Consider the following 16,488-nt stretch of genomic DNA (forward strand, 5'->3'; position numbering starts at 1 on the left):
CATTTTCTAGTTTAAAAAAACCTAGTGATCATTTTTACTGAAGGAAGTCCACACCTTTGGGGGTGCGGCAGGGGTGGAAATTAGTCATGAATGCAACCTAAAGCCTTCCAGACCTGAAGATTTCTTACCCAGGTGAACGATGGCAGCTTCACCGAAGTGACCTACCATGCTATGTCAGAAGCCGGGCAGAGTCCCCTTTTTGTCAGGCATGAAACTAAACTGGTCAAACTAAACGAAGACATTTTCAAGACACTCTAAGTCAGTCTAATTTGACTAAATTAGAAATGGGGGAAAAAAGTGCCAGAGCTTTTAATGAGCTTTGGATGAAGGACAAATGCTTCGAGAGAAAGATGTAAACTTGAGTGAATGCAGGAAGGCAAACCCTGAGCTTCTCAAAACCGCTGGAGAAGCGTAACACATCTGTCACTTTGCAGTAGGCACCGCACTACGTAACCAACCCTTTGCATCTCATCAGCGAGCAGGTACAGAGGGCTCATAAGCAAAGACAGGAAACACTCTCCCGCAATTCCAACTAATATCAAATTTCCTTAACAATACAAAAAGCAATAAAGTGACCACACACAGAATGATTTACGACCCATTGAGAAAACTATTGTTTATTTAGAAAAAAGGTTACACTGGTAGAATTCAGCAGATAAAAAAATTCTTTTTTTTTTTTTTTTAAAAATGTCATTGTGAAACTTTTCAGACTAAAGTTCAGCAATACAAAGCTCCTGTAGCTGTAATTGAAATTTCATTTATTTCAGTTTTGAAGAGAGCATTTCCAATCAGTCTAAAAACAACATGACAAACAAAAGGTGTGGCAAGGGACAACTGAGCACAGGTTTAGGTTGGGATGGAAGGAACAGGGCTCATTCTTTGTTTCTTTAAACAAGTCAACGTTGTACACAATATACAAATAATCCCTAAGCATTGCATGAAAACAGTGCTCCCACTTGACTTTTTTTTAGTCACTGATATTAAAAACAGGCCAAGTAATAAATAAAAACTGAGTTTAAATGAGGTAAATCCAAAAAGGTTCAATAACTGTTTATTTGTGGTTTTCAAACATCTAAAAGAATGCATTTCAGATTGAAAGAATTACTAAACTCAGGCAGTATTTTCGACAACCTAAAGTGGAACTCTGTACACATGAAACCTCATTTGCACTATGGCAACTGTTTGTTTGCAGCACATTGTGCTAAAATATGGAATAGGTAACACTTTCAGCCAGGTACTGAAAATAAATGTGTAAGAAACTAAGCAACAAGTTAAAATACAGTAATGTACAACTCAACAATTAAATCCTCAGCATGGGGAAATAAAGCAGAGAACTGAATAATTTAAGGAGATGCAGATGGGTCCTCTTCATTCACAAATTTCTGTGCAATCTATACTCTGGAAAATACATTTCTGGTCACAGCTGGATATCTTCCCATTTCAATCTCACCTGCAACAAAGGCATACATAACTGCAATTAGCTGTTGTTCAAATGAATACTGATCTCACAACTCAGCATTTTATTCCATTCACGATTCAAAGAATGAGGGGGAAAATAAAACTATTTTCATCAGCCATTCATTCCCTAACTCTAGTTTAATCCACAGCAAGAACTATATTAATGTGAGCACTGCATTGTAAGTAGCGAAACACTGATTTAAAGATACAAATAAGAAACAAGTAGTCACTTGTGAAGGTAAAAACTGTTTTAGAAGTACAAGCCCCTCAAAATGTTACTATCTCTAAATTAGGCAAGAAATAAATGCAGTCAATCAGGTGTTGTACGTTAGGAAGAACGTTATAAAAGATTTAACAAACAGGAGCACAGGATTAGATTCCACAACCGTGTTGCTATAAAAAGCCTTTTTTCATATTTCACTACATAAACAGTTTTCCAGGCCAGATGCTCCAGTTTAGCCCATTACATAGCTGGATGTGAATTTTACTGTGCAACTGACATTTACCTAAGCACCTGCTGCTTAAATCATGATGTAGTCATAAAACCACAGTTGTGCTTTTTTAATTGATGACAATCCTCACTTTATATTGAATTGCTGGTCAAGATAAAACTTCACATTTTATTATTAAAGCAGCTGCAAGTCCTCAGTAGTGAACTTCACCTACCAAGACTGCCTTTTTTTTTTCCCCAAAAGTAACATTTAAAGAAATGGGAAAAAAACCCTGGGATCCATCCACAGTGATCAGACAATAATGGCTATGAAGGACAAAGAGTCAAAAAAAATTCCATGAAATTCCTTCCAAAGAGTGCTCATAATTTTCAGTTTGGAAGCTATTCACAGAAGCATCTTCTATTATTTCAAGAAGATAAAACAAATAGTACTAAGAAGCAATAATCTAATCTCCTACCCTTTTTTCTGCCAACACCCTCCAAAGAGCACATGGTATCAGCGTGAGCTTTGTTACCCAAAACCCCTCCACACATTTGCCCTCAGCTTCAGTGACTGAACGAGCAATGTCACCAAATGAAACTCTTGAGACCCTTTCTCCAATAATCCCCTCTTTGCTCTCTGAGGCCACAATCCACGTGTGGAGACTTTTTTCAGAGAACGTTTCCGGATGATTGGAAGATTCCAGAATTCAGATTTTTTTGTTTGTTTTGTTGGACCCTCATCAAAACACTCCTTTGTAAGTGTTATTTATACAAGCCATTCTATAATCCTTAGGCCTCTTGGAAAAGAACTCCCAACATCAAAGCATTTACACCTTTCAGATTGGGTCTCTGTTGTTTTAGACAGAGGCAAACAGAAGAACTTGGGACTATGTCATGGTCTTTCTCTGACACCTAAAGCAAGTACAGCCACTACAAGGAGCAATGTTAATTTGAGAGTCCACAGCCAATAAATCTCTCCAGTAAGTTTTGCCATATAATATCACCTTAAGTATTCTCAAACATGATACCCATGTAACTGAATTTCAAAAACAATGAGGATGGACTGGACAGTCTTCAGAGGTCCCTTCCAACACCCTTGCTCAAAAAGCAGAATTAACTGGAGCAGGTTGCTCAGGGCTGTGGCCTGCCAAGTTAGGTTTTGAATACTCTATGGATGGCAGCTCCGCCACCTCTCTGGGCAAACTGTTACAGTTTCTGACCACCCTTACAGTAAAAAGATTTCCCACCCGCCCCGTATCTTTAAATGGAATTCACAACAAATGGTGTTTGTGAAAGATAGCATCACTTTCTAGACCAGTCAAGACAGTCATGAAAACAAGACAAATTTTCAGCCTCATCAATCCTTCTTCAAAATCTGAGACAAAGAAGGACTTGTGCATTTAAAAATGTTGTCTTGCCCCTCCGTAACAGTATCAGTTTGTCTGATAAAAAGGAAAACTCTGCCTGCCTTATACGTTGTTCCGTAGTCAGAACAATATTACTCTATGAAAGCAAATAATCTCAAACTGTGAAAAATGTGTGACTGAATAAAAAAATTGTTTCTACTTCATTTCTGCATTTAAGTGCTCACAGAATCTACAAACAAAGTTTTAACAGAAACAATTCATCAATTCTAAATAGAGAACAAGCATAAGAATTATAAAGCACTTGGACAATTTGTGAACAGAGAGCAAGAAGCCATATTCTTTGATATTTGTTGAATACTACCAGTTATTTTCATGTTTACCCAACATATACACTTTTTAAAATGTAAAATTGTCCAGTGCTTTATGTAGAAAGATTGGTAGCAATGTGTGACTCAAGTTGGGTACGTCAGGTGAACTAATTTTAAGTTCATTGGGGCACTTTCCTTCCCAAATAACTGAGAATGAAACATTCAGAGACTATTAAAATGGCTAGATGCAAATAGGAGAAAAAACCCACCCTCGAACCCCTAAAACTGTATGGCAACATTTCTCGGAAAAAGTGCCAAACATACACCAAACACTACTAACCCCCCCACCCCACTCTTTTGGGGTTTTTTGGCCAAAAAAACTTGAGCATCTATACAATCTCTATACTGATGATGGGGAAAGTTTTTTCCCCTGGGATAGAATTAAACCACAACAAACAAGCAAAAGAACAACCACCCCCAAAAAATCCCCCCCAAACAACCAAAAAAACCCAAAACCCCACCCTGGGTAATTTCAGCCCTTTCACACTCAGGCTGTTTTGTTTGTATATCCTGTACCAGTCAAAAGGAGCCACATGAGATATCAAGTCAAACAGAGTAAATCATAAAATTTTTTACCTTGACTGGAACAATCTTCATTATCTGTGCTTGTCTGAAGATTTATGAGTAGATTCAACGTTAAGGAAAAAAAATGTATTTTACTACATATAATAAAAGGAAGCTAATTTTCTGTATTTTTCTGAAATGTTAATGTGTAAAAGGATATTGTTTCTTTTCTTCTTTCCCTCCAGTGCTGTCCCGTTTTTCTTTCTTTTCTGTTTTTTCTTTATCATGTCTTGATTCCTTTAAAAAACACACATATGGGAAATAGTTTATTATAATATACATTGTACAGTTTGATTAGAAGGATTATACACATTTAAAGTTATAACTGGCCACAGCTAAAAAAAAAAATCAGTCAGAATGACAGTAATCGGCTTCTATGATTTCTGAGATTATTCTAACTTTGTCTTACAGTTCTACGATAACCGCTATCACTGAAGAGTTACAACTGGGATCTATTGTTTGGTGTTTTACAAATATGACTACAACATACTTATCTGTTTTCACAAAAAAAAAAAAAGCTGTGCTGACACATGCACTTGAAAAATCGGAATACAAGCAGACTAGTTTATATGTAAATTAACCTTGCTTTCACATATTTGCTCAGCAAACCAGTCTGTAAATATTCTAGATTATTCAAAACCTAAAGTATAAGTTCTGAATTTTCCTGGCTACTGCCAAAATGAACTATTCCTCCAATTTAGCCTGCCAGGAGTAACTGCTGAAATATTTAGAGCCACAAGATACCAGAATTTCCAGACGTGTTTTCCTACACATTCACAGCGTATCTTTTTAATTTAGCCCATAAAGGAGCAATAAAATTTAGGAAAAAAGAATCGGCTTGTTCTGTCAACAACTACAACAACAACAAAATCAAATCAACAAAATGAGAATAGCTTATTTTACCTTTTTGCTACCAGAGGAGCTCTTCTCCATCTTTTCTGCTTTAATCGAATCACCTTTCTCTTTTCCTGAAGATTTTGATTTGTTCTTCTCCTTCTCCTTTTCATTTAAGCGAGGGGAATCAGAAGGACTTTCACTTTTACTATGTTTTGAAGAACCAGCTAAAAACACAACAGAAAGTTGTAACTCACAACAAGTAAAAGCCTAATACACACACACAAAATAAGATACGTACTTGTCCCATTTTCCTCTTTGCGTCGTTTAGTTGAATCCTGTGGTACCTCTCGGTCACTGTTTGAATGATCCTGGCACCAAATACAATTACGCAGATGTTAGCAAATTAAAACATACTCCTGAAGTAGCACCTGCTTATAATGTTACTTTGGAGAACTAATTTTTGAATACTTAAAATGTAACTGAGTTATTACATCTTGTGTAAAGTTTCTTGAGATCGGTTTTGAAGGGAAAAAGTTTTGAACACGTTACTGTAAACCGACCTTTGAAAAAGTAACAGAACAAAAGAGAAACAACCCTGATATGGATCACTTCTGCTTGGATAGGCTGTACAACCAATTATTACTGCGATGACTTTGAACAGAAAGCTTTCCAAGTATATATCAACTTTCTAAACTAGTTCATAAAAATTTCACCAACCCTTTTTCGATCTTTCCTGTCCTTTTCATCTTTCTTCTCTCTCTCTCTGGATCTTTCCCTTGACTTGTCCAAATCTTTCTTGTCCACTTCTCTCTCCTTACTCTTGGACAGTGTTGGAGTAGTGTGGTTAATGTAGTGCTGTTAAATTAAGGCAATATCACCAAATATTAATATGTATTCCTAGATGTGTAAATAAAAAGTCTTACTCTAACGTAACAGATCTAGCTCGAAGAGCAAAATTAAACATTAATACTTTACTAGCAATAAAAAAGTGATTGAAGACACTTTCAAACTTGTCATCTATAATTTAACCTATAGCTTTGTTTTCTCAACACTGGAAATTCAGGAACACTTTCTCTTAACTGAAACGCTTATATTAAATACACTCAACGTTGTTCACCAGTATTGATAGCAGTACTATTAAAACAGGATATGCACATTCCTGGACTCAACACTTGCAATCTTGCCTGGAATGAATGAATGGAATCAGCTGCTTAAACAGGTTCTAATTAATTTTTGAAGAATAATCTTAATCCACAAAGTATTTAAGCCAATACTTGGAATAACGTGTTTTTTCATCTAAAGTAATACAAAACTCCACCTTAAGGCTAAGCTTCAAATGATAAAAGCAGTCGAACATAGCAAAGAATTGGTTTTGCTCTGTAATGTGTTCTAGATTGTTATTCCACTCTCTCTTCTAACTAATTTTGATGGGGTCTGTAAAACATACTAATTTCACAAAGCTGAATATTTTTAATATGAACTGGGCTCGCAGGGGAGGATAACAGAAAATAAGTCACAGTAATGTCAAGTACAACACTTGACGAAGTTTAAATGCTACTGTGTATATACATAAGGTAGCACATGTATTATATAAATACCAATGCATTACAGTAACTAATTCTGTCTTCTTAAATACAATTATATAGTTAGACCTTTCTAAGAACTATTTTTCATAAACTACCAATAAGAGCACATTTTAAATTAAAAACACCTTTCCCTGGTATTTTAGATACTTAAGTTACAGCAACATGCAGATTTACATCAGTATACTTTAATCTTTCCCCAGTTCCATAAGCTATCCATTTTATTTGGGAAAAAAATTAATATCTTTTAATTAAAATGTTCTCTGTATTTCTTTTTAGAGAGACATCTTACTTAAAAGGACACCAAAGAAAGAGGTAAGTGGAAGATTAGTTTAGAACAATCTAGAAATCACTTGAACCAAACCAAATATTGTTTCAAGTAATTTTATTCTTTTAATTAAATTAATCCTGTCTTCTCCAGTTCTGGTAAATGTTTAACTTACCAAAACTTGATGTTACTGGTCCTATGTTAAAAGGCACACTGACAATGTTAGGTCTCTTTTCCTTTTATTACTTAACTGGAATTTTATTATCCTCCTACGCCAGAGACTGAACCTTCAATACTCCTTTCACTAGATACTTTTCCTGCTGCTCTTTTCCCTCACTCCTCTTTTTCTTGTTCCATTTCCTACATTGCCATTCCACAAGTAAATTTATCCTTGCTCCCTTTTTTGCTGTCAACTTTTAACAGCAACTTGCAAATGTTTTTTCTATGCAGCCCCGTTCAGTTGTCTCCCAGAGATGCTTTCCATGTGAGAAAGCCAACACATAGCTCTGCTTTCTCCTATTCCACTTCTTAAGTTCACATGGTTGGTCACAACAGATTCCACTGTTCTTCTACCATCCCAATGCAGAGTTCTGGAAAACTGCATCCCTCCCACCCCCCTTTACAAGAAAAGGCTGGATTTAGCTCATCAGGCTTTATCAACTTGCTTGCAGAAATGCTGCTAACTGAAACCACATCAAATTTTGGGCACTGTTGCATGTCGTGTAACTTGGGCAAAGGCCAAAGCAAGAATAAACACAAACCTAACTCAAGTCTGGCACCATTTATTTTATAACCTGCAATGTAAACCAACATTTCAATGGTCTGGCCCCAGAAATTGGGCGAAGTCAGGAATAAGGAAAGCCTGTAAGCATACAACAGCACTAGACTTCTACTAACTTTCAGTGGAAGCTGAACTCATCTTACAGGCTTCTGAATATCCCATCCTTCCCCCAAACAAATACACGGCAGTAAAGAAGAGCATTTAACTTGTCTTACACCATGTATAGGGAACATTGTCAAGAAGTGCCTTAAGTCTGTTAGAATGGCACTGAAGAATGAAAATTAGTTCATTAAGTGAGAAAGAACAGAACACAGCATTTAGAAGAGGAAGGAAAGGGTTGGACACCCCCCATCCCCTGAGTATTTAACAAACAATAAATCCATGAAAGTCACACAACTGCAACACACTTCCAGCTAAGTCTATACAAACACATCATAGTTAATTCTAATATCTAACTTTTCAAATTGACTAGAAAAATAAAGCTGTTCGTTGATAATTTAATTACAAATGGCTCCACTGTCTGCTTGATTACCACATCAATGTGCTAATAAGTAAAATAAATAGTTTTAAATAAAAATTTAGCTTAACTAATGAAAACTTGAGTGAAGTTTCAGTTAACCAGTTGAACCTTGACTAATACAGTAAGGGAGGGAAAAGCGAGATTATATAGACTACCATCTACCACACTTCAGACAGATGTGAGCTCAACACAAGTATTATAGTTTTCTAACTTCAAAAAACTTAAATATACAAGATATCATGACAATGATTTATAAATCATTTTTTGAAAGTATATGGATTCAATCTATAGACACTGTAATTTCATCAATTGTAAGAATCAAAGGATGTTTCCTATATACACTCTCCCTATAAGTAAGTATGGTTGGTACTGGAAAGATTCAATTAAAAAGCCCATCTGCAAGTGTCCATTATAAAATCAGAGCTATTTTGAATTCAAACACATAAAGTGTTCTGAACACTTCATTTATACAAAGAGAGCTACAAGTAAAACAGCAGTGTAAATATAGAATAGGAAGTGATAATCCATTATGCATTTTTAAATTAAGTGAATACAAGTAATCCTAAGCCTGTAAATTATCCAGAAAGTGCAGATGGTCAGCATTTTCCAAGTGATCAACATTTGTGCTATTTAGTTACACATTGATACTGACTGCGTAATCAAAAATCTTAACAGCAACTTTAGAAGATTTGATCCATTTCCTATTAGCCACATACCCTAATACATTAGCAAGTTTACAGTATTTGTGACTCATTATGCAAGTGGTTGAGTTCAAAAGAAGCAACAGAATAGTTGCAGAATATCTAAAATACAATATTCCAAAAGATCATTCAACTCATATCCCACTCTACTCAGTGCTTGTCAGGCCACACCTGGAATACCATGTTCCGTTTTGGTCCCCGCTATACAAAAAAGATGTGGATAGGCGGAGACAGTCCAGAGAAGGGCCACAAAGATGATCAAAGGACTGGGAAGCCTGCCATATGAGGAAAGGCTGAGAGAATTGGGTTTGCTCAGCCTTGAGAAAAGAAGGCTTAGGGGAGACCTTATCACCACGTTCGGTATTTAAAGGGTGGCTACAAAGAAGATGGAGACTCCCTTTTTACAAGGGGTCACATGGAAAAGACAAGGGGTAATGGGCACAAGTTACACTGGGGAGATTCCAACTGGACACAAAAGGACAATTTTTCACAATGAGAACAATCAGCCATTGGATAACCTCCCCAGGGAAGTGGTGGATTCCTCAATATCGGACAGTTTTAAGACTCAGCTGGATAGGGTGCTGGGCCATCTTGTCTAGACCGCGCTTTTGCCAAGAAAGGTTGGACCAGATGATCCTTGAGGTCCCTTCCAACCTGGTATTCTATGATTCTATGAACTCTTGAAAGCACTCTTTAACATACATTCTCATAAGACACTGAATCTGAATTGCGTTTACAGGAAGCAAACGCACCAAGGTGATAATTTAGAAGGTTGTCTGTGATGCTTAGAAATATAGTACTATAGCACTAAAACATCAATACAACAGTAGTAAGGGTAAAGAGTACGGATATTCCAGAGATGTCTCAAATATTTTTGGTTTTAAATAACTACTGTTTTTTAATGGGTATCAAAAAAAGAACTATTCTAAGAACTATTTTAACTATTCTATTACCTCTTCAGCCAAATAAATGGCTTAATCATAAGGACATTTCTATAAATTTGCAAGTTTCAGAGAGGACCAGAAAAGATACTGAGCCATAAAATCTCTTAAAAATATTGACAGAATGGTAAATTCAGGGGATTTTCGTTATGTTGCTTCCACATAACTATCCATCTCTCCTGTACAGAGGTTCTATATAGCAGACTGAAAAAATCCCTCCATTACTACACTAGCATTTACAGGAATGGAATTTGAATTTTCTGATGGGGTTTGCCACAAGATGAAAAGTTAAGTTCTCTCTGCAACAAAACATGAAAGTAAACTTTGGTGGTGTCTAAAAGATTCAAACCTTTGCTGAAGAGTCCTTGAGTTCGTTGAGGTTGTCCTGTAGAAAATGAATGGAGATGACACGTAAGCTGGAATAGTTTTCAGAAACCAGAGGAACTTTGGGAAGCATGGCCGTACCCTTGAAACAAAAAACAGCTACTCCTTCTGGAATAAATCTTATGTTAATACTGTACACTGAGTAAAGCTAGGAACTGAAATATTTTTTAAAAAGAAAGAAGGAGAGGAAAAAAAAAAGGAGACAGTCATATCTATTCTCTAGACCCAATTATTAAGTAAACTACAAAACATGTTTATATCTAATTCTTCATAAAACAGTGAAAACACTCCCACCAAGACAAAATATAAAGAAAAAATAAGTCTGAACTCTAAATACAGCTGAACCACAGGTGAAACAGGTTTAAAATGTTTTTAAACCTGTATCTTCTCCACTTTCAGTTAAATGTGGTAGAAGTCACTCTAGAATGACTTTACATTGCCATTTACAAAAAACAGGCAAGAAAAACTTTGTCATTTTGAGTAGTTATCACTGTCACCTGCTTCCTCAAAACTAGTAACAGCTATTTGAGTTCTCCAAAATAAGCCTAAATCTTTCAAGTAAATCTTACATAGAAAAAGATGTACTCTTTGAAAAACCAGAAAAAAAGAAAAGCTTGTTGGTAAGATGGTGAAGTGTAAAGGCCCACATAATCCATCACAGCGCTCTTGATGAAGTATTAGTAACTTACAGTTTTAAATGTTCAACGTACTGCAAATTCAAAGATTCCATGAACATAGATGGTTTAGAAATAAAATAAATATGGAGCAAGGAATGGCTACCCTGAGTCTTCAAGTAGGCTACGCCCATGGTTTTGTGCTGCGCTTGAATGCTTGGGGTTTCTCTTTGCTGGGTAGTAGGCTTGGTTGCCACATCTGGTTTTATCGTAACGCAGGGCTCAACATGGTGGGAACCCATTGGAAATAAACAAACCTCGAAGGGAAGGTACAACAGAAGCTGCATGCGCACTGAATATACACAACTACAGGAGAACTGATCACCAAGGAGACTTTAAAATGGAACTCCTTTCAAGACTCCTCCTTAGAAGGCACATATCGGTATGATGCTCATCAAGAAGCCTGATGAATTCAGAGGTATCGTACATCCCGTATCATCCAGGAATCTTCAGTGCTATAGATTCTTCAATAGAAGTGCAGAAAAATATGCTCCACTCTGCTGCAAAGACTCGTTTGCTTGTAGCTACCATTGCACTCCAAAAAAACTGACTGCTTAAAACAATGAGGCACTTCTGTGTAAAAATTCTCTTGCAATTTCCAAACACTATTTACAAAATTTGTGCTAGGTCCTTGAAGCATTATTTTGGTTAATTAAAAATATTTTTATAGAAAAAAAAGACAGTCCGCCAATAAAGAAAAGGAATGCATTTTCTAATGCAACATAAAACCTCCAGTGGTTCCAGTGTATACTTGGCACAAAACTTGAAGGAAGTCGAACATTGGCATCCCAAACTTGTGAGCCTAACATGGGTGCTGCCTTCCTCAGGCTATACTAACCTTTACTGTTGAGGAATGTGACGGAGAAGAATGTGTATCAACTTTGCGGCGTTTTTGTTCTGAGGAAAGAAAAGAACAATAGCATTATTAGAACACATTTAGAAGAGGATAATCTAATAATATGGCCTTCTAAAGTACCAAAATAATTTAAGCTAGAATTCAAGTTTTACCACTATGTAAATTTTGTTTTTCTCAAGCTATCTAGAGTTACCAGCATGCCTTGACCCTCTTCATGAAAGTTTGCAGGAAAAGTGTAATGTGAACAAACTGCTGCAAAATTATGCTCATTTCAAACTTCCATTTTATGTAAGTCTGTATCTGAATTTCAGAGTTGCTATGAAGACCCTGAAAAGGTGAACCCAATGAAAAGCACTACAACTCTCCTTTACTTGGTTTGCCTTAAGCAGTGCAAGTGTAAAACTCAACATCAGCCTCACATTATAAGAACTTAAAATACCAACATTAAAGATTTGTTAACCCTTAATATAAGGAGGAACTGATAAAGCTTACTGTGTCCTACTTAAGGACAAAGGCCTACATCTTCCACATCCCCCGTTTTCTTTCAATTCAAAGGTTATGATGAAACTCTCAGAGTACACTCTTGAGGTTTTTGCGTTTAATTTTTGCAAAACTTGCAAGGCCACAGTTATACAAATACATTTTAATAAAAGAACATTTAGACTTATACTAAAAACGATAGGCTTTATGAAAATGAGCACTCGCTGAAGACATGTGAAGTTCACACATTCACACAGTTCACCTTTTGGAGGTATCCTGACTACCTACTTTAGGCACTAACTGTATTTAATAGCCAATGCCAAAATGCTAGCTATTATGTAGCAATTCTTTCTCACCATCTCTAGCATTTTTTGACATTCAGTGGTTTTTCAGTGACACATTCTATTTTTCTAGACAAGAACAGAAATTAAATATGCAAACTTACCCCTTTCAGATTCTGATGTTTCTGATCGGGGAACAGGTGACTTCAAGGACCCAGCTACTGGCACCTTTTCTACTCCTTTAGCATTTTCCTTGGATTTCATTTCCTTCGCTACATCTCTTTCTCTGGACGGCTCCTTTTCTCTCTCCTTTTCTGCAGTTGACTTTGACTCAATGATGGTAACAACTGTCTTGGATTTTTCTTCTTTTGAAGCTTTTTCTTCTTTCTTGACTTTTTCCTTCTCCTTGTCAGATTTTGGCGTTTTCTCCTTGATCTCTCTTGCTTTATCATCTTTGTTTGCCCGTTCTTCCTTCGGTTTATCTTTCCCATCCTTCCCAAGTGCCTTCATCTCTGGAATGGCAGCTGGAGTCTTGTCTTTTTTTTCTTTATCTTTTTCCTTCCCACTTTTTTCTTTATCATCTTTCTCTTTAATAATTTTGCTGCATCAAAAAATAAAAAGGCCAATTAGCATGCATACAAAACCAGCTCTAATTTTATCACAAAAGTTTTACTTCTGATGGTTTGATAGAACGTCCTGAAGCAGTCACTGTCAGATTTCAGATTTGCTGTCTCTCTATCAGAACAGCAACAAGGAAATGTTCTCATTTGTTTTATCTTTATTTAGCTAAAATGGAATGCATTTAACAAGTGTCAGATCAGCACAGCTGTACATTTTGGCAGAAATAATCTCATTTACTAAACTTTGAAGAAATGGAAACAATTTATATGGAACCTGAAAGTAAAAAAGAAAAGGCAGGTCAATTTCCAGTATAATTCTATGGTTTGGAAGGAAGAAAAGAGCAAATATCAAAGAGTAGTTTTTCTCACCTATTAGAAGCACTGTTTCCATTGCTTGTTGTCACCTTCGGTGTAGCATTGACAGCTTTATTAATAACTTTCACCACACCCTGAGACTTCTCCTTTAGTTTATCTGTTTTAAAAAAAAAAAGTGAACAGCTTTATTTCAACAAGTTAATATACATCCTACTGGTTAAAATAAAACAAGTACCTAAGCATATTCATGTAAGATCATGTGCAGCTAACAGTTAAAATAGGTAAATAAATGCAGAACACCCTCTCCCAAAACCAATTAAAATAAAGAACACACACTGACCCTATTTAGCATCGCATTTAGACTTTTTCTTTTCAGTTTAATGAGCCAAATTTTGAGAGTAGTGTATAACGTCAGAAGAATTCTACTTAAAAAAAAAAAATAATCATAGGTTTGTTTACCAGTCTCCTCAGTAGTGCCTTCTTCCAGTCTAACTGTATTTATTGTGAGAGATGTAGGCATCCCAGCACCACCTGGCCCATTTTGTACTGTTGCAGCTACAGCATTCCTGGCAGGTGGGTCTTTGTGGTGGAATTCATTTTCAGGTATCATGAAAGGCTTCCTACTTTTCAACTGCCCAGAATAGCTGCAAGTCGCACAGATTGTTAAATATGCACAAACATAAAGCAAAACACGGCTTGAATTTTAAATGAGGATCTAATCTAACAGTTCATCTGGTATTTATTTCACAGTTTTTCCCAACTGATATGCAGTTTCTTCCCCCTTGATTGATGGGCTCAAAAGAAAAAAACCAAAACAACAAACAAACCAACCAACCAACCACTAGGCACAGAAGCCGCCCTACCTCCACACTCTCTTTCACCACCACCACCACCACACACACCTGCCAAACACACAGAAGAAACAGCCTACTGACAAATCTTAAAACTGTTAGGGCAACCTGAATTGGCCCTCAAGCATACGTGGATGATTCTGCATTCATCACAGAAAAATGTAAAACATAACTAAGCATGTTAGTTTAGCATTTTAGAATCATATAAACTTCCAAAATCTAAGCAGTCTTGCATCAATAGGCCTTGGCTGTCTTCATTTTACTCTCCCTCCTATCTACTTGCTGCTATACTATTTCTCTAAAATTAAGCTATGCTCTTGTGAGTGGAAATCTTTACTATTTAAAGCGCTTTACTAGAGTCTTGTAAAGGAAATTAGCGATCATCCAGCACAAAATGAAAGCTTCATTCACACTGCCAGCCCTGAGATGCAGGATAGTGAAATCTTCTGTGATAAGGCAAAAATCAAATGTTAGGACTGTAACAGTTCCGAGTCTTTAGAAGCTTTTCATGATCCACTTTTAACCACTTTCTTAAAGTAAGGTGTTGTTACCCCATAGCCAATGCATATAGATCAGGTCTCTTCTCTTTCTCTTCCTGACATATCTTATGTACTCTTCTTTCCAAGGCTTGGCCCAGGTTCAGCACTTTTGGATACCACGGAAGGATTTTCGTCAGCACAATCAGGATATTTCTGATATGTGTGTATTCACCTGTTTCAAGGCAGTGCACAGAAGCCTAGAACACAAATTAAATCTAATGAAGTTGGTTTTTTTATTAAAGCTTCCAAAAACTAAGTTTTTCGGCATCTTTACTTACCTTAGTTAATTTATAGTGCCATTTGTGTACCACATGTCTAAAATTCTCATAATCCAATTGATCAGCTTTATTTCCACCATCAAATCCAGTTGCCCGTAATATAGTTAGGAAGCCTGGATAGTTGCCACATTCCTACATGCGCATAAAAGAAAAAAAAAATTTTTTTTTCAGGAAGCATAAAACCAGTAATTCTGCAAAAGTTAGTATGATAACTGAAGCGATTTTTCACTGATTCTGCTAAAGACTAAGACATGATCACGCTTTACAAGACTTACACGCATACTTTTTTTTTTAAAAGCTTATTTATGTTGAAATCCGAGTTGTCGGTGAGAGAAAAGATTATTCATAATTTAACTAGCTTTTGCAAGGAGTATTGTGAGAGTTTCCATATGCTCCCTAAATTATCTTCAAGACAAGCTAAAAGAAAATAAGAAATGTAAGATTTTTTTTTTTAGCCACTATATTTTTTGACACTATACAAAATTACTTCTATTAAAACTACATGAATTACAGAAACTCAATTCTAAGATTACACCATCGGAAAAATTCAATCACACAGTGTTTTTAAATCTAACGATTTCACTAAATCCATTTTTATTGGGCTGAATTACACAAGTGGCCATTATATATTCTCATGACCAAACTTGTCACTTAACTTCACATACCTTTTCATATATGACTCTGTCACTGTGCCATCTAGTCACAGTCTCCAGCATACAGCATAAAAACCTGCCATATCTACTAGCTTCATTTTCAGTGCAACTTGCAACTGTATATATAATATCAGAGAAAACCTGTGAATAGCAGTAATAAAAAGTTACAATGACTTTACTGAATTACAAAAGGAACAAGAACCAACAAGAATTTCAAATTTCTCTCATTTAAACCACTGTTACGCTGGTTTCTAAATATAAAGGAGATCTCTCAGAAAATATTCTCAGTTTGTTTTCAAGACTTTATTACCCAACTGCTGATCCTTCACATTTAGCCCAGAATCTAAGCACTGCATATAGCTACTGCTGACACACAGTTTTCCATAGTTAAACTGTGTCTTCATTGGCATATAACTGTTTTGTTTTCAAATTAATAATTTATTTGAGCAGGTAGAAGTAAATACCTAGCCAAGTGGATGCAAAAGGATTTTTTTCCTGGCCTGCACAGGTTCATCAGATAGGGCTCATGCAGTTGCCTACTTTTGTCACCTAGAACATGGACTGTGTTGGAGCTGAATGCATCCTGCAAGATTCTTCCATCTATGTTCTCCACCTTCTTCCTCCACAGAAGAAAAAGAATGGCTATATGAACAGTGAGAACAGCCTGAACAAATGCCTCCTGCAACTGCCCTGTTTGACCCAGAAAGTCAGGCTGCTGCTACTATCAAAAGTACTC

At 36.2% G+C, this 16,488-nt stretch overlaps 1 protein-coding gene across 1 annotated transcript in view; it reads right to left on the reverse strand.

The window, feature by feature from the left end:
- Positions 1 to 600: 600 nt before the first annotated feature.
- THOC2 (THO complex subunit 2) overlaps positions 601 to 16,488 on the reverse strand; it is a 56,120-nt gene continuing 40,232 nt past the window's right edge. Inside the window, exons 26-39 of the mRNA XM_050901535.1 lie at positions 15,765 to 15,893; positions 15,100 to 15,231; positions 14,834 to 15,018; positions 13,891 to 14,075; positions 13,486 to 13,588; positions 12,661 to 13,097; positions 11,718 to 11,776; positions 10,171 to 10,206; positions 5,745 to 5,882; positions 5,326 to 5,395; positions 5,094 to 5,251; positions 4,351 to 4,427; positions 4,203 to 4,250; positions 601 to 1,450 (exon numbers count right to left, since the gene is read on the reverse strand). Coding sequence (XP_050757492.1) covers positions 4,223 to 4,250; positions 4,351 to 4,427; positions 5,094 to 5,251; positions 5,326 to 5,395; positions 5,745 to 5,882; positions 10,171 to 10,206; positions 11,718 to 11,776; positions 12,661 to 13,097; positions 13,486 to 13,588; positions 13,891 to 14,075; positions 14,834 to 15,018; positions 15,100 to 15,231; positions 15,765 to 15,893 — 1,737 coding nt within the window. The 3' untranslated portion in view covers positions 601 to 1,450; positions 4,203 to 4,222. The remainder of the gene's footprint in view (positions 1,451 to 4,202; positions 4,251 to 4,350; positions 4,428 to 5,093; positions 5,252 to 5,325; positions 5,396 to 5,744; positions 5,883 to 10,170; positions 10,207 to 11,717; positions 11,777 to 12,660; positions 13,098 to 13,485; positions 13,589 to 13,890; positions 14,076 to 14,833; positions 15,019 to 15,099; positions 15,232 to 15,764; positions 15,894 to 16,488) is intronic.

Source organism: Gymnogyps californianus, chromosome 9, assembly GCF_018139145.2.
Source record: "Gymnogyps californianus isolate 813 chromosome 9, ASM1813914v2, whole genome shotgun sequence".
Lineage (NCBI taxonomy): Eukaryota > Metazoa > Chordata > Aves > Accipitriformes > Cathartidae > Gymnogyps > Gymnogyps californianus.